The 23,411-nt window shown below is 42.6% G+C and overlaps 2 protein-coding genes across 2 annotated transcripts; both read left to right on the top strand.

The window, feature by feature from the left end:
- On the top strand, positions 1–4,059 carry LOC127143187 (mucin-22-like). The gene is made up of 3 exons (XM_051075161.1): positions 1–1,679; positions 2,655–2,824; positions 3,988–4,059. Exons 1-3 carry the CDS (start codon positions 26–28, stop codon positions 4,057–4,059), a joined length of 1,896 nt encoding a protein of 631 aa, XP_050931118.1. The 5' UTR covers positions 1–25.
- A 3,198-nt stretch (positions 4,060–7,257) lies between these two features.
- On the top strand, positions 7,258–21,590 carry LOC108878478 (versican core protein). The gene is made up of 8 exons (XM_018669228.2): positions 7,258–14,744; positions 14,840–14,953; positions 15,108–15,221; positions 16,489–16,647; positions 16,936–17,018; positions 18,983–19,127; positions 19,269–19,451; positions 19,615–21,590. The coding sequence occupies exons 1-8, from the start codon at positions 7,517–7,519 to the stop codon at positions 19,770–19,772; spliced, it is 8,184 nt and encodes a 2,727-aa protein (XP_018524744.2). The 5' UTR covers positions 7,258–7,516; the 3' UTR covers positions 19,773–21,590.
- Positions 21,591–23,411: the final 1,821 nt, after the last annotated feature.

Below are 23,411 nucleotides of genomic sequence, written 5' to 3' on the forward strand. Positions count from 1 at the left end.
TACATCTTCATCTTTACTCAGCACTATGGCCTCAACAGCAATATCACCTGGAACAACAGAGAGTCTTGAAACTGATAAAACAAAAATACCATCAGTTACAGGAGAACCATCAGTTTCTCCTGTCTCAGCTGAGACACAAACAAGCTCAATAACAGTGATTCCAAGTTTGGCTTCTTCTATAGCATCTACTGTTCCTGACATTGAAGGTGAAGATATAAGCCAGGAGCCTACAACGGTGGAGTCCATTCCTTCCATCAGTGGATCAACTGTGAAAACTGAGACAGCATCATTCCTCAGTACCACAGATACAGAGAGTTCTGGAGACCGCACCACTGACTTCACTGAGGAGTCAGTTATCACAGCAACCACTCTCTCTTCTATGTTGAGTACAGAGTCACCATCAGTCACAACATCACATGAACCTGTAATAAGTGATACTCCAAAAACAGCTCGTCCAACAGCTTCATCACTGTTTAGCACAGAGAAGCCAACAGCACTGCCAGTCGTGGGACAAGAAAGTGCTGTCACAGATCAGACAGAAAAGACATCAGTTTCTCCTCTTACTGATGAGACAGAAACATCTTCTGTCATCCCTACAGTAGATGAAGAGGGTTCAGCTGACCACACTCCAGACATGTTCACATCCACTTCCTTTGTCACTGGTACATCTTCATCTTCACTCAGCACTATGGCCCCAACAGCAATATCACCTGGAACAACAGACAGTCTTGAAACTGATAAAACAAAAATACCATCAGTTACAGGAGAACCATCAGTTTCTCCTGTCTCAGCTGAGACACAAACAAGCTCAATAACAGTGATTCCAAGTTTGGCTTCTTCTATAGCATCTACTGTTCTGGACATTGAAGGTGAAGATATAAGCCGGGAGCCTACAATGGTGGAGTCCATTCCTTCCATCAGTGGATCAACTGTGAAAACTGAGACAGCATCATTCCTCAGTACCACAGATACAGAGAGTTCTGGAGACCGCACCACTGACTTCACTGAGGAGTCAGTTATCACAGCAACCACTCTCTCTTCTATGTTGAGTACAGAGTCACCATCAGTCACAACATCACATGATGAGACACAAACAAGCTCAATAACAGTGATTCCAAGTTTGGCTTCTTCTATAGCATCTACTGTTCTGGACATTGAAGGTGAAGATATAAGCCGGGAGCCTACAACGGTGGAGTCCATTCCTTCCATTAGTGGATCAACTGTGAAAACTGAGACAGCATCATTCCTTAGTACCACAGATACAGAGAGTTCTGGAGACCGCACCACTGACTTCACTGAGGAGTCAGTTATCACAGCAACCACTCTCTCTTCTATGTTGAGTACAGAGTCACCATCAGTCACAACATCACATGGACCTGTAATAAGTGATACTCCAAAAACAGCTCGTCCAACAGCTTCATCACTGTTTAGCACAGAGAAGCCAACAGCACTGCCAGTCGTGGGAAAAGAAAGTGCTGTCACAGATCAGACAGAAAAGACATCAGTTTCTCCTCTTACTGATGAGACAGAAACATCTTCTGTCATCCCTACAGTAGATGAAGAGGGTTCAGCTGACCACACTCCAGACATGTTCACATCCACCTCCTTTGTCACTGGTACATCTTCATCTTTACTCAGCACAATGGCCCCAACAGCAATATCACCTGGATCAACAGAGAGTCTTGAAACTGATAAAACAAAAATACCATCAGTTACAGGAGAACCATCAGTTTCTCCTATGTCAGATAAGACACAAACAAGCTCAGTAACAGTGATTCCAAGTTTGTCTTCTTCTATAGCATCTACTGTTCCTGACACTGAGGATAAAAGTATTAGCAGTGAGACTACAATGGTGCAGTCAGTTCCTTCCATCAGTGGATCAACCATCAAACCTGAAACGTCATCATTATCATTTTTCACCACCACTGATACTGAAGGTTCTGGATACAGCAGTGTTGATTTCACTGGAGAGTCCCTCATTTCAATATCCACTGTGTCCTCAATGTTTAGCACTGAGACTCCATCAGTGACAGCATCACATGAAACTGAAACAAGTGTTACGTTAAAGGAAGCTGATACTACAGCTTCATCAACTTCCAGCACTGACAAACCAACATCAGTGTCAAGTGAAACACAAGCAACTATAACTACAAGTCAGAAAACAGAAGAATCAGTAACACCAGTAACAAGTTCTACTTCTCCAACAGATGAAGAGAGCTCAGGTGATCGGACAACTGATATGGTCAGCAAAGACACTGTAGCTCCTACAGCTCCATCACTGTTCAGCACAGAGAAACCAACATTACTTCCAGATGAGGAAAAAGCAAGTGCTGTCACAGATCAGACAGAAAAGACATCAGTTTCTCCTCTTACTGATGAGACAGAAACATCTTCTGTCATCCCTACAGTAGATGAAGAGGGTTCAGCTGACCACACTCCGGACATATTCACATCCACCTCCTCTGTCACTGGTACATCTTCATCTTTACTCAGCACTATGGCCTCAACAGCAATATCACCTGGAACAACAGAGAGTCTTGAAACTGATAAAACAAAAATACCATCAGTTACAGGAGAACCATCAGTTTCTCCTGTCTCAGCTGAGACACAAACAAGCTCAATAACAGTGATTCCAAGTTTGGCTTCTTCTATAGCATCTACTGTTCTGGACATTGAAGGTGAAGATATAAGCTGGGAGCCTACAATGGTGGAGTCCATTCCTTCCATCAGTGGATCAACTGTGAAGACTGAGACAGCATCATTCCTCAGTACCACAGATACAGAGAGTTCTGGAGACCGCACCACTGACTTCACTGAGGAGTCAGTTATCACAGCAACCACTCTCTCTTCTATGTTGAGTACAGAGTCACCATCAGTCACAACATCACATGAACCTGTAATAAGTGATACTCCAAAAACAGCTCGTCCAACAGCTTCATCACTGTTTAGCACAGAGAAGCCAACAGCACTGCCAGTCGTGGGACAAGAAAGTGCTGTCACAGATCAGACAGAAAAGACATCAGTTTCTCCTCTTACTGATGAGACAGAAACATCTTCTGTCATCCCTACAGTAGATGAAGAGGGTTCAGCTGACCACACTCCAGACATGTTCACATCCACTTCCTTTGTCACTGGTACATCTTCATCTTTACTCAGCACTATGGCCCCAACAGCAATATCACCTGGAACAACAGAGAGTCTTGAAACTGATAAAACAAAAATACCATCAGTTACAGGAGAACCATCAGTTTCTCCTATGTCAGATGAGACACAAACAAGCTCAGTAACAGTGATTCCGAGTTTGGCTTCTTCTATAGCATCTACTGTTCCTGACACTGAGGATAAAAGTATTAGCAGTGAGACTACAATGGTACAGTCAGTTCCTTCCATCAGTGGATCAACCATCAAACCTGAAACGTCATCATTATCATTTTTCACCACCACTGATACTGAAGGTTCTGGATACAGCAGTGTTGATTTCACTGGAGAGTCCCTCATTTCAATATCCACTGTGTCCTCAATGTTTAGCACTGAGACTCCATCAGTGACAGCATCACATGAAACTGAAACAAGTGTTACGTTAAAGGAAGCTGATACTACAGCTTCATCAACTTCCAGCACTGACAAACCAACATCAGTGTCAAGTGAAACACAAGCAACTATAACTACAAGTCAGAAAACAGTAGAATCAGTAACACCAGTAACAAGTTCTACTTCTCCAACAGATGACGAGAGCTCAGGTGATCGGACAACTGATATGGTCAGCAAAGACACTGTAGCTCCTACAGCTCCATCAGTGTTCAGCACAGAGGAACCAACATTACTTCCAGATGAGGAAAAAGCAAGTGCTGTCACAGATCAGACAGAAAAGACATCAGTTTCTCCTCTTACTGATGAGACAGAAACATCTTCTGTCATCCCTACAGTAGATGAAGAGGGTTCAGCTGACCACACTCCGGACATATTCACATCCACCTCCTCTGTCAGTGGTACATCTTCATCTTTACTCAGCACTATGGCCTCAACAGCAATATCACCTGGAACAACAGAGAGTCTTGAAACTGATAAAACAAAAATACCATCAGTTACAGGAGAACCATCAGTTTCTCCTGTCTCAGCTGAGACACAAACAAGCTCAATAACAGTGATTCCAAGTTTGGCTTCTTCTATAGCATCTACTGTTCTGGACATTGAAGGTGAAGATATAAGCCGGGAGCCTACAATGGTGGAGTCCATTCCTTCCATCAGTGGATCAACTGTGAAAACTGAGACAGCATCATTCCTCAGTACCACAGATACAGAGAGTTCTGGAGACCGCACCACTGACTTCACTGAGGAATCAGTTGTCACAGAAACCACTCTCTCTTCTATGTTGAGTACAGAGTCACCATCAGTCACATCACATGAACCTGTAATAAGTGATACTCCAAAAACAGCTCGTCCAACAGCTTCATCACTGTTTAGCACAGAGAAGCCAACAGCACTGCCAGTCGTGGGACAAGAAAGTGCTGTCACAGATCAGACAGAAAAGACATCAGTTTCTCCTCTTACTGATGAGACAGAAACATCTTCTGTCATCCCTACAGTAGATGAAGAGGGTTCAGCTGACCACACTCCGGAAATGTTCACACCCACCTCCTCTGTCACTGGTACATCTTCATCTTTACTCAGCACTATGGCCCCAACAGCAATATCACCTGGAACAATAGACAGTCTTGAAACTGATAAAACAAAAATACCATCAGTTACAGGAGAACCATCAGTTTCTCCTATGTCAGATGAGACACAAACAAGCTCAATAACAGTGATTCCAAGTTTGGCTTCTTCTATAGCATCTACTGTTCTGGACATTGAAGGTGAAGATATAAGCTGGGAGCCTACAACAGTGGAGTCCATTCCTTCCATCAGTGGATCAACTGTGAAAACTGAGACAGCATCATTCCTCAGTACCACAGATACAGAGAGTTCTGGAGACCGCACCACTGACTTCACTGAGGAGTCAGGTATCACAGCAACCACTCTCTCTTCTATGTTGAGTACAGAGTCACCATCAGTCACAACATCACATGAACCTGTAATAAGTGATACTCCAAAAACAGCTCGTCCAACAGCTTCATCACTGTTTAGCACAGAGAAGCCAACAGCACTGCCAGTCGTGGGACAAGAAAGTGCTGTCACAGATCAGACAGAAAAGACATCAGTTTCTCCTCTTACTGATGAGACAGAAACATCTTCTGTCATCCCTACAGTAGATGAAGAGGGTTCAGCTGACCACACTCCAGACATGTTCACATCCACTTCCGTTGTCACTCGTACATCTTCATCTTTACTCAGCACTATGGCCCCAACAGCAATATCACCTGGAACAACAGAGAGTCTTGAAACTGATAAAACAAAAATACCATCAGTTACAGGAGAACCATCAGTTTCTCCTATGTCAGATGAGACACAAACAAGCTCAGTAACAGTGATTCCGAGTTTGGCTTCTTCTATAGCATCTACTGTTCCTGACACTGAGGATAAAAGTATTAGCAGTGAGACTACAATGGTACAGTCAGTTCCTTCCATCAGTGGATCAACCATCAAACCTGAAACGTCATCATTATCATTTTTCACCACCACTGATACTGAAGGTTCTGGATACAGCAGTGTTGATTTCACTGGAGAGTCCCTCATTTCAATATCCACTGTGTCCTCAATGTTTAGCACTGAGACTCCATCAGTGACAGCATCACATGAAACTGAAACAAGTGTTACGTTAAAGGAAGCTGATACTACAGCTTCATCAACTTCCAGCACTGACAAACCAACATCAGTGTCAAGTGAAACACAAGCAACTGTAACTACAAGTCAGAAAACAGTAGAATCAGTAACACCAGTAACAAGTTCTACTTCTCCAACAGATGAAGAGAGCTCAGGTGATCGGACAACTGATATGGTCAGCAAAGACACTGTAGCTCCTACAGCTCCATCACTGTTCAGCACAGAGAAACCAACATTACTTCCAGATGAGGAAAAAGCAAGTGCTATCACAGATCAGACAGAAAAGACATCAGTTTCTCCTCTTACTGATGAGACAGAAACATCTTCTGTCATCCCTACAGTGGATGAAGAGGGTTCAGCTGACCACACTCCGGACATATTCACATCCACCTCCTCTGTCACTGGTACATCTTCATCTTTACTCAGCACTATGGCCTCAACAGCAATATCACCTGGAACAACAGAGAGTCTTGAAACTGATAAAACAAAAATACCATCAGTTACAAGAGAACCATCAGTTTCTCCTGTCTCAGCTGAGACACAAACAAGCTCAATAACAGTGATTCCAAGTTTGGCTTCTTCTATAGCATCTACTGTTCTGGACATTGAAGGTGAAGATATAAGCCGGGAGCCTACAACGGTGGAGTCCATTCCTTCCATCAGTGGATCAACTGTGAAAACTGAGACAGCATCATTCCTCAGTACCACAGATACAGAGAGTTCTGGAGACCGCACCACTGACTTCACTGAGGAATCAGTTGTCACAGAAACCACTCTCTCTTCTATGTTGAGTACAGAGTCACCATCAGTCACATCACATGAACCTGTAATAAGTGATACTCCAAAAACAGCTCGTCCAACAGCTTCATCACTGTTTAGCACAGAGAAGCCAACAGCACTGCCAGTCGTGGGACAAGAAAGTGCTGTCACAGATCAGACAGAAAAGACATCAGTTTCTCCTCTTACTGATGAGACAGAAACATCTTCTGTCATCCCTACAGTAGATGAAGAGGGTTCAGCTGACCACACTCCGGAAATGTTCACACCCACCTCCTCTGTCACTGGTACATCTTCATCTTTACTCAGCACTATGGCCCCAACAGCAATATCACCTGGAACAATAGACAGTCTTGAAACTGATAAAACAAAAATACCATCAGTTACAGGAGAACCATCAGTTTCTCCTATGTCAGATGAGACACAAACAAGCTCAATAACAGTGATTCCAAGTTTGGCTTCTTCTATAGCATCTACTGTTCTGGACATTGAAGGTGAAGATATAAGCTGGGAGCCTACAACAGTGGAGTCCATTCCTTCCATCAGTGGATCAACTGTGAAAACTGAGACAGCATCATTCCTCAGTACCACAGATACAGAGAGTTCTGGAGACCGCACCACTGACTTCACTGAGGAGTCAGGTATCACAGCAACCACTCTCTCTTCTATGTTGAGTACAGAGTCACCATCAGTCACAACATCGCATGAACCTGTAATAAGTGATACTCCAAAAACAGCTCGTCCAACAGCTTCATCACTGTTTAGCACAGAGAAGCCAACAGCACTGCCAGTCGTGGGACAAGAAAGTGCTGTCACAGATCAGACAGAAAAGACATCAGTTTCTCCTCTTACTGATGAGACAGAAACATCTTCTGTCATCCCTACAGTAGATGAAGAGGGTTCAGCTGACCACACTCCGGACATATTCACATCCACCTCCTCTGTCACTGGTACATCTTCATCTTTACTCAGCACTATGGCCTCAACAGCAATATCACCTGGAACAACAGAGAGTCTTGAAACTGATAAAACAAAAATACCATCAGTTACAGGAGAACCATCAGTTTCTCCTATGTCAGATGAGACACAAACAAGCTCAATAACAGTGATTCCAAGTTTGGCTTCTTCTATAGCATCTACTGTTCCTGACACTGATTTCTCTAGCCAGCCCACAATGTCGGGAACCACTGCCACCATACCTCTGCAGTCAACATCAGTCATTACAATTACACAACACCCTCAAAAGCAGCTAACAACAGAAAAACCATCAGCCATCCCAATAATTGATGAATTTGAGACAAGTTCTGCAATCACTTTGACAGAGGACGACATGTCAACAGGGCAAACAACTGAATTTTTTATGGAAGGATCATCTGCCCTGTCTTTGTTGCCAACTATGGACCAAACAGTGGAACCAAGCACCCACTCAGCTGTGGTGATTGGCACTTCACATGAAACAGCTTCTGTATCTCCAAGTTCCACAAGGCCATCCATTCCTATCATTGATGACACTGAGTTTATTAATCAAACCCCTGATTTTACTACCAAAGCTGCTGGCAAAACATCAACCACCATCTCCTCAATGTTCAGCACAGAGAAACCAGCAGTAACAACAGCATCACACACAACTGCAGCAAGCTCAGAAACCAATGTTATTACAATTTCTTCTTTGTACAGTACTGAGAGATCAGTTTCCTCTGATACGGAAAAGAGCACATCAACTCCAGTCTCATCATCATCTGTATTCAGCACAGAGAAACCTGCAATAACAACTGTTGGAAGTTCAAGTGTAGCAATTCTAAAAACAACAGATGTTACTTCATCTCTGTACAGTACTGAAAAACCCACATCAGTTTCAGCTAGCATGGCGCTCGAAGAGGGCTCTGGAGACCAAACCCCCAATATGTTTGTTGAGATCTCTGCAGTGACAGCTTCTTCTCTTGTGAGCACTGTTTCCCCAAGTGTCACCCCCTCAGTACACCCTGGTGAGAAGGTGGATTACAGCACAGACTCTCCATTAGTTGAATCCTTACCTATCTTTGAGAGAACAACTGTTAAGTACAGTACAGAGACACCAGCAGCAGTGTTTGCAGAAACTATGATGAGCCCTGCAATAGATGAAACACCTGTTTCAGAGACTCTCACAAAAGAAACAAGTGCAACTACCACAGTGTCTTCAGTGATTAGCACAGAGAAGCCATTATTGACAACAGAATTAGCTGACACTGAAACAAGTGAAGTTTTAAAATCACACATAGCCGTAGCCTCCTCTCGCTACGATACTGAGAAACCAACATCTGTGCCATCCAGTGAATTTCAAAGCAAATCACCATTCTCTCCAGCAACAGATGAAAGTCAGATAGCTGAGACTCAGAGCACATCAACAACATCTGGTGTTGAATCATCAACCCAGTCCTCACCACAGTTCATGACAGAGGAGTCTACACATACTACCCAATATTCTGTTTCCCCCACAACATCTACCACAATCGAGGCAATGACAGTATCAGTGTCTGAATCAGGAAGTGGCGAGTTTCCTGACATTGAGAGCTCAGGGGATGACATATCTCAATCTCCAGATGAAACTCCCTTAGAAACACCAACAGCATCAATCACATCTACTTTTGTTGAGGAAAAAAGTGAAATAGAGTATACAACTGTCACAACAAGTCCTTATACACTCGAAACCTCTCAACCCATAGCAGTTCCCAGTGTCACTGTGTTTACTTCAAAGGAAACATCTACTTACACTGACATGGAGAGCTCTGGTATCTCACCTGAAGGGGATGATTTGGAGTCAAGTCCAGACGGCTCTGGTGCAGAGGTATCCACTGAGACTACCACAAAACCCCCGGAAGAATTTACTGTGGCCACAGATGAGACTGAATTATATGACACCAAGAGCACATCTGACATGTCAAGTACTACATCCTCATATCCCACCAGCACACAGCTTACCAAAGAATTTATGCCATCAACACAATCTCCACTCATAACAAGTTCTGAGATTTACATTACTGAGCCAGGCAGTGGGGTCTTCCCAGATGACTCTACCGATGAGGGTGAGAGTTCAGGTGTTGACGTTTTTGACAGGTCAGCTACATTAGTACCTGTCACAAGTCCTCCTATGATGTCCATTACAGTAGCAGCTACAAAACAAATTACAATGTCCTCTAGTTCTGTTGCTGTAACAGAGGAGAGTTCAAGTGACCAAATAACAGATATGTCCACTGACAATGGTATTACACAAAAGCCTGCTGGCACTGCAGCCTCTTCTCTTTACAGCACTGGAAAGCCAACAGCAATGTTCCTAGAAATCAACACCTCAACAGTCCTGGGGGTGTCATCTTCAGCTGTTTATCACACAGACTCTCCTGATGGTATAAAGAGTACAGCCTCTTCCCTGTTCAGCACAGAGAAACCTGCAACAACAGCATCACATGAGAGTGGAACGTCTGATATTCCAAAGTCTTCTCTCTACAGCACTGAGAAGCCAAATATCACAACTGTACATGCTATCACACCTACCCAGTCAGCTGACACAGCTCTCTCTACAGCTGATATATCAAAACAAAGTCTAGGTTTTACTTTGACACAGGGAGAGAGTTCTGGTGACCAAACCACTGATATGTTCACATCAAAGCCATCAGTGATTGAGAGTATCACATTTGGAGAAGCAACAGGTGAAACCGTAACCTTTGTTTCAGTCACAGTGACATCTGATGAACAGGTTTCCTCACAGGAAGGTGAAATTACTTCTGATACCCCCATCACTTCAGAAGCAACCGAGCCTCCTGTTTCAAGCACTGGGAAAGATGAAGTTACTGTAGCTGAGCACATAACTCAGTCCACCTACACAACTATGTCCCCTCATACAGCTGGAGCATCAGTTAGTGATCATACTACAGTTGATTTCACTACAGTAAGCCCCAGCAGTGAACATGAGCAAGATGGATTCACATCGATGTCCACCCCAATTCCCTCCATTATATATCATAGTGTTACAGACCAGCAGGTGGTGATCATTACTCCCAGTAGCAGCCAACCCCAAACTGACCTGACAGAGCAAACACCTACCATGGTCTTGCACATGTCTAAACCATCAACCAGCACAACTATAATATTCACAGAGAATGTAAAAGATGAAGATAAGCTGTTCTCTGCAGTTACAGACAGTATGACAGGGGACACCCCCACTCCTTTGCTTATCACCAAAGATGATACTATCATTGATGCAGATACTATCTCCATAGTTTCCTCTTCTTCAGTTTACCCAACCATCCAGACAGAGGAGGCTGGAGGCATCACAGCAGTCACAATGACACAAAAGTTGGAAGAAACAGAGGGTTCAGGGACAGATAGTACCACCCTCTTTACTCCCTCTCCAGGAACATTACATGCAACCCCATCCACTGATCCATCATTAGCTTCAACAACTTCTGAATATTCAGAGTCCATTTCTAAACCATCACCTGTGGAAGGTATTTCGCGTGATGAGACAGTCACATTAGCACCACTTGCCACCCCAGCCACCACTGTGTCCACAAAGTCAAGCTCTGAAGAAACAGATGATTTAACTACACCACATACAGTTTCCCCTGTTGAGACACACTCCAAACCAACTCCAGAGCATGGTTTATCAGCCGAAGACACCACTGATAAAATCACTGAGTCTGTCACTGAGATCACAGCATCCTCATCTTTGCCTTCTCAAACCTTAACTGAAATAATGGACACCAGCTCTGTCACCCCAGTGTCCAGTGAGGAGTATATGGTTAGCACAGATGAAAAAGAGACATCCAAGACCTCATCACCAACAGTCGTAACAACCACAAGTCGTGACACAACTGATGAAACCTTAAGTTCATCCATTTCCACACTTGCTGCTGTACCTTCAGTCACTGTCACACCACACACACCAGTTTCCACTGAACCTGGCACAATGAAACTAACCAGTGAAGCATCTGATGATGACTCTTCAGGTGATGATGACTCTGATGAAGGCTCTGCAGTGGATACCTCTGAGACAACTTCAGTGTCCTCAGTGGATGAATTGACTGCATCTGAAAAGATAGTTACATCTACAGCCTCCTCACTGTTCAGCACTGAGAAAACAGCAGTATCAAGTGCTGCCTCTAGTATTCATAGCACCAAGAAGCCAACTATCACATCATCTCCTGATGTTACTGGGAGAGATATATCAGATGATCACACTCATGTGACAGAGTCCTTGACACACACAGCTGCTCCTCTGCACAGTACAATAAAAATGGACCAAGTGCTATCCACAACAACATTATCTACCCCCTACAGCGCTGACAAGTATTCAGAGGCAAGTATCACAGAGGGGTCTAGGGTTGAGATCTCAGATGCCACAACTGCATCACCTAAGACAATGACATCTGAGAATGAAGAGAGTGTGGCCACACCAGGATCCCCTATGCTCAGCACAGAAAAACCAGCCACAGTGATCCAAGAGGATAAAACTCAAACAGAAGAGATAAACACAGAGGCAAAGAAAGCATCATTGTTAGAAACAGTTTCACCCCCTAGTGATGGAGCGACATCAATCCCCACACACGAGGAGAGGGACCCTGATGCCTCTATGTCTACAGAAGAATCTATTTCTATATCCACAGTTTCCTCTCTACAAAGCACTTCAAAGCCTGACATGATGGTTCAGTTTGTCACCACTTTTGTCCCAGAACCAGATACAACACTGCCTGAGGGATCCTTCCAACAGGCAAGGTCTGAGATCACATTCACTCATCATCCCCACATTGACACCTCCTCTGAGAAAACTGTGTTGGCCACAACAAGCCCAATGTTGCCCAGTGAGGAATCCAGCCAGGACTTTGAACCTGGTGATGTGACTCCCCACACTGGAGTTACAACCACATCACTGAAAGATAAGACAGCTGAAGCACCGAGCACAGCACCTATAACCAAAGACATTTCAACTGACCCTGAGGGGAGCTCAGACAAAGAGAGTGAAGTCCAGGAAACATCTACTTATGCTGTAATAACTTCACTGCCTACAGATGAAATAGTAGTTTCGGAGGGGACAGAGCCTGCTGGAGATGAATCTCCAAAATTTGCAACTGACAAGTCAGCAAAACCTGAAGTAGAAACTGCAACTGCTGAGTCGGCATCTTCTACAGACTCAAGCTCAGTGGAAACAACTTCTTCACTTTTAAAACAAACAAAAAAGACTCCATCCTCAACTGTGTCTTCACTGTTCAGCACCGAGACTCCATCTGTGGCTTCCATATCAGATGTTACTGATCAAGAGGCCTCTGAAAAGACATCAACAACATCACCAAAAATGGTGACAGGAGAGAGCGAACAGACTGCCACTCCCCCCCCTGCCACGGTGAAATCAACTGCAGTGTCACTTGAAACACACACTTCAACAGATAAAGAAAAAGACAAAAAGACATCATCAGAGAGTGAGGAGATCTCTGTATCAACAGAAATTATCAATGAACCAGAGGGTTCAGGTGTCGAGACATCTAGTATTTTCGATTCTGACTCTGTTACTCCAACTGTTTCATCCCTATCCAGTACTGTTAAGATGGATAGTATCATCAGGACTTTACCATCTGAGATGGCAAATTCCCAAACAGATAAACCAGAATCATCAACATATGAACAAACCTCAGGTCAGAAGTCACCTGAGAACTTCATCGCCAAAGCATATGCAACACAATTCTCTGCTGTGACCAGCACCGTTCAGTCAACAAAGTCAACAACTTCTCTTGAGTCAGGATCAACGAATTCTGAAAACGAGGAGTCACAAGATTCAGACCCAACAAGTACGCATCAACCCACTGGTGTTGCATGCACTGCAGAAATCTCTACAAGCTCAGACACTAAGGTCACCACAATCCCAGCTGAACACATTTCCTTTGAACCTACTTCAAATCTTCCTTCAGCATCAGCACCATCACACCCTGATGTTATGGTCCAATTTGCCACAACAGTTTCCCCTGGACAGCACATAACAGTTCCCCAGGAAACACTTGAACAAGTCAAGTCAGAGATCACACTAACACACCGCCCTTACACTGATCTTTCCTCTGAGGATGTGTCACTGACCACAACCCACCCTGTTTTTGCAAGTCATGAAACAAGCCAAGTTACAGAATCAACAACTGCGCCTGCCGCTGCTTCTTCAGGTGCTGAACCTGTAACTGTTTCAGTTGAAGGTGGGAAAGTTGAACCCACTCTTGACCAGGTTTCTAGTGGTGCAGACACTGACCAATCTCCAGATACAGAAGATGGTCTTTATCCAATCATAGATTATCCACCCCCAGATTATGAAGAACCGAACTTCGAACTGGTTGAAGTAATTCCACCATTTTTGGAAACTACAACACCAAAAGAAGCAGCAGTCTTTATTACTGCACCACCTGCCATTCCTCAAACATCTGACAGTAAGCCTGTTGTTTCAGGGAGCAGTACTAAAAGTATCTCAAAAGAAAAGGCAACACAGTCACCTGTAGTAGCAGTAGCTGTCACTGTCCTGCCCTCTGCATCAGGGTCTGTCAGTGCATCATCATCCTCTAGTTCTGAGAGTGGTTCAGAAAACATGAGCAGCTCAGAGGAAATCATGACTACAGCAAGCACTGTTAAAATGGATGGTGATGAGGTTGAGAACATCACCTCTGAGCTTCTATCGACCACAACTAAGTCACACTCCATCTCTAGCACTGGGACTGAAAGTGGGTCTGCCAGCTCTGAGAGTGTGTCTGGAGATTTGACAACTACAAAGAAACCAAAGATTGAGAGTATAGACGAACAGTCTCTATCCCCAGATGACATCCAGACTGTATTCAAGGTAGATGCTACCACACCCTCAAAGGCTGAGTCTGCTAATGTTGATAGCACCTCTGGGAAAGAGGAAGTTTCGGGCAATATTGAAGGAGATGTCTCTCCTCCTACTGAAATGCCCATAAGGACCCACACAGAGTTCACGACAATGTCACCAGCTGAGGCACAAAACCAGTCAGTGTTAGCTGAATCTGTAGCTACCACTCCATCATCTTTTTCTGGTGAGAATGAGAAACTGGACAGTGATTCAACTATACTGCCACCTGTTACTGAAGGAGAACCACTGATACAAGGGGAGGAAACAACTGCTCAGCCAGATGCAGGACTTGATTTGGGCCACACTGTAATTGGAGAGACTGTTGAGATCCCAGGTATGTTCAAATAGCATACAACAAAATATATAAGCTCTGCATACATTTATGTTTGATATAACTTTTATTGTACTAAAAAATAAATCTCTCTACAGGACTCCACTCATGCCATTCAGAGATTTGTCTGAATGGAGGCTCTTGCTACAAAATTGGTGGCAGCTATACCTGTAGCTGTGCTCCTGGTTACAGTGGTCATCGCTGCGAGACAGGTAGAAAATTGTGTATTGAGATTTCCTTTCATCTCACTGCATTAAGTTTCACCCAAGAAGAATTAAAATGTATCCTAAAATTGGTTTTATTGTCTCAGTGACTTCAGTTGTTTTGGCCATCTCCTCTTATTAATTGTGTCTGTTTCTTGTGCAGATATTGATGAGTGCCAGTCAAACCCTTGCCGCAATGGAGGCACATGTGTTGATGGCCTGGCTTCCTTCACGTGTGTGTGTCTGCCAAGCTACTCTGGGCTGTTTTGTGAGGAGGGTAAGTTTGTGATTAATTTGGATGGATTCTCTCAATAACTTCTGAGTATTCCATTTCAGATTAATGAAAGCTTTTATTTTCATTAGTTATTGTAAGTGGTTCCAACCATCCATCTAAACTGTCTCGACTCATTTTAAATGATTTTCATATGACCTGATGGAATGCTTAATGTAATCATTCACCTGAGTCACTGGGAAAAAGGGAGTCTTCAAATTTATAGATATCACAGTTTCCTCAAGTACCCTAGAGCTTTATTTTCCACAACTGTCAGACACACAGACAGTTTTCAGTGTATTCTGTTCCAGACATTCAATTCAAGTCACTTCTTGACATTTCCATCTAGGACAAGACAATTAAGTTAGAAATTACACAGGTTCCAGAGTAATTACTGGGTAACCAAGTTTATCTACACAAGACATTTCTGGAATATAGTGGAAGATTTTTTTCCATTCCAAGTGTGTTGAACTCAGGGCATCATCTGCCTTGGCTTATGTCTCTTGACCAGCGTCTACACCCTAAATGTTGTCAGGATCACTCATTAGTGAATCACACCCAGTTTGTGTACTCAGACGCAGCTGCCGTCTTAGAAAGTTTTGCCAAAGGAGAGGGAGAAAAAGTAACTCAAAGAGGAACAACCCAGAGAAAGATTCTGCCTCTGTTTTTGTGTGTTAGTGTTTGGAGGCTGGATTTGGGAGCAGAGGGAGATACAGACAGACAGTGAAAAGAGTTATAGCAGTTTAGGCACATGCAAATGGTATCCAGTGTGACTGGGAAACTCCTCAGACTCCTGGTCTATCAATTTACTCATGAGTAATCTGGAATCTTAATTTACCAATTTGGTTTTTTCATGTATTAACACCCGTGAAGTAATCTGAGAAGAACCATCTGCTTTAGCAAAATGATCACACATAGTAATTGGTACTTAATAGGAGTCCTCTTTGTATGGTTTCCACTGCTGTATAGTGCTGGTGTTAGGGGCTGTAGGAACTAATCCATCACATTGTTTCTCTGTCATCTTGATTGGTGTCACTGATAACAGCAGGCCTGGTTGTTGGTATACTCAGGTGTTAATAGGACTGTAGATGCAGTAGATTAGATGATATCACGACAATTAAGGCAGAGGGGGAAATAGATGCAAGGATGTAGAAGTAACAGCTTAAAGTTTACTCTCCTTTGAAAATGTTGCATGTGCATTTCATGTCTGCTGATCTGTTGCAACTCAGTTTTTCCCGTGTGTCTTATTGTCTCTCGATTTTACTTCCATCAGATACTGAAACCTGTGACTATGGCTGGCATAAGTTTCAGGGGCACTGCTACAAGTACTTCCCCCACAGAAGAAACTGGGACACAGCAGAAAGAGAGTGTCGCATACAGGGGGCTCATCTCACCAGCATCCTGTCCCACGAGGAGCAACAGTTTGTCAACCGTAAGAAAAAGATTGCAGTTGTAGATAATCGTTCATAAGGACAGTAACAGAATCAAGCGCTATTTTATGAAACTTACATGATAAAAATTTAAACAGTAAATATCATTTGTTTAATGCCAAATCAAATACACAAAGGTAAACAGTAAATGCAGGAAAATGATTCAGGCACTGAAAATGCCATCGCTATCTCGTTTCCTCTTGCACTTTCTGTAACTCAGTAGTCCTAAAAAGGACATATGGCAACAGGGGAATGTAATCTGCAGTGTCTCACTCTTCCCTGTATGGCAGGTCTTGGACAGGACTACCAGTGGATCGGCCTGAATGATAAGATGTTTGACAGCGACTTCCGCTGGACTGACGGTCGCCCTATGGTAAGATAGGTTGCTTTCTCACATATTTTTGTCTCAACAAACATGGCACAGAGACAGTGTAAATATTTGGAAGTGATGCGGATGACAGATAGAGTCATCTAGGGAGAGTCGTTCTTTTCAGGGGCTGTGGTGACTTTCTCATGACGTACTCTCCTCTGCCTTATATCACTACACCCTGGTGGGTAACTGCTGTGGTAATAAATCTGATGTAGAGTATGCTGTAAGGCACCACTGAATCCTTTTAGTCAGCATGAGTCCTGCACAAGTCGACAAGTAGCTGCAGCAATGCATAGAAGATGACATATACAATGTAAGAGAGAATGCATAGGAGAAAAATGCACACTTTTCGAAAATGTGGTGTTTACAAAACAGCACAAAGCACATTTTTGCTGTAGTGGTTGTAGCTACTGAAGATCCCCTTCAGAAGACAGGAAAGTGGCTAATTACTATGTGCATCCGTGTTGTACAGACTGATGTCTTCACTTCAAAGATAATCCTCCAGGACCAGAGATAGGAGAAGCATAGACACAGCCTGGGGGTTAAAAGATAAGCACAGACCGCCTATGGAGACCCTTGCTCAGCTGAGAGATTGAGGGGTGATGAGGGTGTGAGGGACGCAGTGTAGAGGGGAGTTTGGCAGGCGTAGACAGGTATGGACCCCCTTTAACCCCTCACACATCAGGGGGGCCCGGCCAGCAGGCAACCACCCGGGGGAAGGGCCATCAGACAGGCAGACACACAGATGGACAGCACCTGTGCTCAGCTGCAGAAAGAGAAAGAGAAAAACTGGTTGGAAGCAGCCCAGGGGGTCTGAGTGGGTGGTCACCTCCTGTGGATTTAAGTATAATAAATGAGACTACTTTTAAAAAAAAGTGTGAAATATTTACATTTGGAAGAAATTGTTTTTTTTTAATTGATTAATATCAACAGCAGGGCTCTATAACACCCAAGTTGAAGTGTCTTTGGATGTGTCTGTGGGTGATCAAAGTTTGTTTTGATTATTTTGAGGAGGCCTGCTGTGCAGCTGATGGGTCACCTATTTGTTAACTTGAAGTGAGCAGAGCAGGAAGTCGGTGTGTGTGTTTGTTAACCATAATGACAGAGTAGCAGTGCCTCGGGGCATGATCGGAGGAGTGGGGGGGTCACGTCTTTGAAGAAAACTGTTTGAACCTAGAATGTGCTGAAAGACTGCAGGTAGCATCAATTCCAGTGCCACAGCTGTGTATATACTGTACAAGTGTGTAAATGTACATCTGTGTGTGTGCAGAATTTTTTGCCTGCAGAATTACACATGTACTGCCGGGTGTGCCAGGACTGTACATGACTGACATAACACTTATGCCTATCTGTCACCACAAAGCCCTTTATTCCTAGACACACAGTACCTGTAACTTTGATACCAATCATGTCAAGTACATAAAATGATATCATTATGTGAAATAAGTGGTCTGTATTATATCTCAGAAATTTGTTGCTCACTGTGAAATTTGCAGTTTTAATCCCATTTTATATATTTGCTGGTTTCTGTGACTTGTATTAATTACACAGAGCCTGCAAGTGTCCCTGAGGGCTGAACTCTGATGATGTCATAGCTGCTGAGCTAAAGTTGGCTCCCAGAAAGATGCAGTTGCTCCCTCTTGTGGCCATTAATTAAAATCACAGTGACAGGAAACTGCTGCCAAAACAGCGCAGGATCTCTATTTATGGGATCACGTCTGTTGGAGGAGATAGATGGTAGTAACAAAACATGTACTGATTTGGTAATTTGTCATGCACTTTATCAGGCAGGCTAAATATACATAAGAGGTATCTACTACTCCTAAAATAGCATATAATGACAAAGTATCTTTTAGGGGTAGAATTAATAAATTTTAGGATGGGTTTAATAGGATAGCTCGAAGAAAAGGTCCTCTAAAGGACACAGAATATCATGTCTTATTGCTTGTACTCTGTTCTTATTTCAGCAATATGAAAACTGGAGGCCCAACCAGCCTGACAGCTTCTTTTCTTCTGGCGAGGATTGTGTAGTGATGATTTGGCATGAGGACGGCCAGTGGAATGATGTTCCTTGCAACTACCACCTCACTTTCACCTGCAAGAAGGGCACAGGTAACAAGATGCTGTAGCAGATATAATCTCTTCCTTTACTTTATTGAATGCAAGCATTTAGAGGGGAAAAATACAAATGATGGTGGAGTCCTCTGTTATAAAATTCCTCATGTCAGTGTTATTGTCACCTCTGTCTGTCAGTGGCCTGTAGCCAGCCCCCTCTGGTGGAGAATGCACGAACCTTTGGTAAGAAACGTGAGAGGTATGAGATCAACTCACTGGTAAGGTACCAGTGCCAGACAGGCTTTATTCAGAGGCATGTCCCAACCATCCGTTGTCGTGGGGATGGACGATGGGATACCCCTAAAATCACCTGTATGAACCGTAAGTACAGCAAGTATTCCTCTCAATAGATATACATTCTTCTGTGTGTCTTGTATTGACAAGCACTACCATTGTTTTGGAGCTTTATATATATATATATATATATATATATATATATTTATTTATTTATTTATTTTATTTATTTATTTTTTTTCACTGACAGCATCAAGCTATCAGAGGACCTTTATCAGAAGACATCAACACAACAGTCTCTACAGCATCAACAACTTCAAAAGATGGCCGGATGAGGCCCTCCGCTTTCACCACCAGCTCTACCGGGGAAGGAGAGATAGGACTGAACATAAGCAGAAGAGACAGTGATTGCCACGTAAACATGGCACAGCTTCCCCAAGACGAGAGCACATGGCTTATGCTTGTATGGAAAGAGGAAATGGATTCTCAAAGGAAAAGAACAAGAGAAAACTTACCAAAGAAACCAAGAGGATAATCTGCAGTTTTCTTGCATTTTGGATGACGATGGAATCTTATGAAGTGCCTTTTAAAGAGATGCTGACATGTGACTTTTCTTACCAAGGAGCACTGTCAAATTCACTTTGGCAACAATGCCAAAATGGATAAAATACTTTCAGCTGGCTACTGGAAAAGCAAAAAGTTTTCTCATCACTCTTTTTTTTTAAACTGCAGATGTTTTTTTTTTTTGTCCACAGTTCATCAAATAATACATTCATGACCGTTGCCTAATACTTTTGTACACCAACTGTGCTATTTAAAATCACCATAAGTGTTCCTTATTCATAGAAAAAAAAGCTGTTGTGAAATTATAGCGCTTATGTTATGTAAAAGAATCAATTATGTTGTCGTGCTGTTTTAAGCTGGACTTCATTTTAATGAGCATGCATGCATAGGCATATATATTTAAGCCCTCAACCTTTATCTATGTTTATTCCTTGTCAAGAACTCTGAGTTTGGCTCCTCAGAACACAACTGGAGGCATCAGCGGAAATTATTGATAACACAAAGGACTCAGTATTATATCACGTACATAAAACTATAAATCTTTATAAACAGTCTTCAGTCTTCAAATCTAATCAGCAGAGGCACAAATCATATTTGGAAACATGCTTTCATAGCTTTGCTAGTGGTAGTTATTCAGATTCCAGATGAATAATGCACCCAAATCTGGGTAAATTTCTCCAAACTGCTCACGTAACTGCTGGAGCCTTTCTTTGTGGTGGCAGCTTTCAAATTACCAAATCACCACTTTTTACTGGCTCCAGCTTTCACTGGATGTCAGAGATGTAGATTTCTATAGAAAGAATTTTAAGAAATTTTCTGATATTTCTTTTGATTCTGCAATTTATTATGAGATATTGGTCTCTACATATCAGTCGACAAAGCCTAACTGCTAGAAATCGATGTCCATCATCTGTTTTAAAATGAAAGCTCAAGTAGTAATCACACAATAAAGTGTTTTGCTCTCATCTGTTGCTGCCATGCTGTAGCTTCTGATAGTTCTCTTGGTCATTTCTTTTTCTTTTTTTTTCTGCAAACTTAACTTTTCTGTTATTGTGGTCAATTGAAATCAGCCATTGAGAGAATGTATTTTGTGAAACACTAAAAAAGACTTGAACGTAACGGCTGTTGAGGCAGAGATACAAATAATTTATTTTCAAGCTGCTCTTGATCTCCTTACTTGTTTTATACTGACAGGTGAAATATGATGCTCTCACTTGGCCCAGCAGATGTTCAACAGGAGACCGGCCACAATCATGGACTGTCTAAACAGGATGCATTGAAGATGAAAGATTTCCTAACAATATGATGGATTTATACATCTTTTTTACGTCTTTAATGCCAACAGTGGACCAAAGAATATGGAGGGCCCCATCAGCTGCAATAATGTTGTTTTGTAAGATTAACAAATATTTGTACATGTGGATGGTTATATGTCTCTCCAGCCATTGTTTAATAGAGTGATGTTTTGTTTTGTCTGCCTGTGAATGTCTGTGTGTGTGTCTCAGCCTTAATGTGCACATAATATCATTTTATATTTATAACATTTTTTTTTTATTTTACAATGTGAATGTCTGGGATGTTTGTGAATTTTTAAAAAAGAAAATCAAAGTGTTTTTTCCTGCTTTAAATCACCAAAGAAATAAAATAAATATATGAATATTATATACCAAGAACATTTATTTTGGAATTTTTGAAGAAATTCTGGGAAAGGCATTGGGGTTGGTTGGAATGTTGTGCATGTTCTCCCTGTGTTTGTATTTGGTTTTCTCCAGATGTCGTGGATTCCTCTAAGTTTTCAAAGACCTGTAGGTTTGATGGAGTGAAGGTTCCATAGTTTGTGCTTCTGTTTGGTAGTCCTGTGATGTAGTAGCAACCCTTTGTCAGTATTCTGTCACATGCTTGGAAAGTGTCTCTGAATTGGAATATGCAGGTAAAGAGAATGACTGAGGGAAAATCTTGAATCCTATTTTCACTAAAATAAAAGAGTAAATAGTGTAGTGGTTTCACCAGCAGGTAGTGCTATCAGACTAAGCCATAAACCTGAGTTTTTGTCTGCTCAATACCACAGCATAGGGTAGCTATTTTATTTCCATCCTCATAGCACTCACATCAGTCATGAAAACACCAAACATAATGTGAAGATTTTAAACTGAATTCTCTGAATCACGCTCTGTAGAGTGTCATACCAGTGTCTCATTCCAAAGTGTTGCAGTGTCTTGCATATACATCAAACATGTCTGAAAAACCTATTAGACATGCTCTACAAACCTCTTGATAGACAGACAGTACATTCAGGGGAAGCAGATAGGAAGCAGCAGTGTGAATTATAGCAAATATATGGATTAGGAAAAAGTGACACTTGCTGCTGAAATGGCTGCTGCTTTAGGACGGTGTATCTGCATATAAGTATACCACCCTACAGTTTTTTTTTAGTCAATGGCATGGCTGAAGGTGGCTCTTCTTGAATGTCAAACACTTCTTATGCTTGCATGCCTGTGCATAAAGTAAGCAGATGAATTCCCTCGGTGTAAAAACAGAAGCTTTTTGAGTACTTTACCCTTCACCGCTATTCCCAGAGCACCTCCATATACAGCAGTTACCTTGATGTTCACGCCGACACTGCCTAATAGCACAAAGCACCATCACCAAGGTAATAACATCAAGTTGGTCGATGTAATCGTTGTGTAAATTTGGGTTGCTGTGGTTTTCACTGTGATGGCCCACTCTGTCATTAGAGAAGACTTGACTTGTGATTAAAGGCTGGTCCTGGATGTCCCAGCGAGAAACCTGCAATCTTGCCTCATGAAATGCAGATGTCTCATGGCGGAAAAAACCTAGATCTCTCAGGCCAGGTCTCTCTGGTATTTAACAGGCTATCTAGGTTTGTTTTGGAAAGGAAATGCATCCTGGCTCTTCCTGATTTCTTGACAGGCGCTTCAGACTGTGTCTACTCCGATGCAGAGTGTCTATCATTCACTCAGTACCCTGCTGTTTTCCTATCACGTGTAACTTAATCTGGACACCTGTGAGTGACAAGCATTTTGGGATGTAGCGTCAGACTTGCTGAAAGTCTGTGCAATGTTTGATTGGTTGAAAACACAGATTTTATTTGAGATGTAACATCACTATTAACATTTTCTATGCTGAATAAATCTGTTGTCATCTGCTGCAGCGTTCACAGAACAAAAAGCTCACATCAATTGATGTCTCACCATAACACATATATACATTTGTCTGGCATTTCACTGCTTCATCAACCTAAACCTGACCCCATTCCCATGCATTCCCACAAGCCTCTTACAGACTGGGTTACTGTTTCCTTTGTCTAACTTAGTGGTGGGTTGGCAGCCTGGCACTGAATTAAAAAATGCCAAAGAACAAATAAATGTGAAGAGAGTCTAGTCTTAGGTCCTTGCAACGACATGGGTGCCAGATACATGGCCCCCGGTTTGGCAACTTGAACAATGCTGCTTAAATCTCAGC

This window comes from Lates calcarifer, linkage group LG13 (assembly GCF_001640805.2).
Source record: "Lates calcarifer isolate ASB-BC8 linkage group LG13, TLL_Latcal_v3, whole genome shotgun sequence".
In the NCBI taxonomy this organism is placed as follows: domain Eukaryota; kingdom Metazoa; phylum Chordata; class Actinopteri; family Centropomidae; genus Lates; species Lates calcarifer.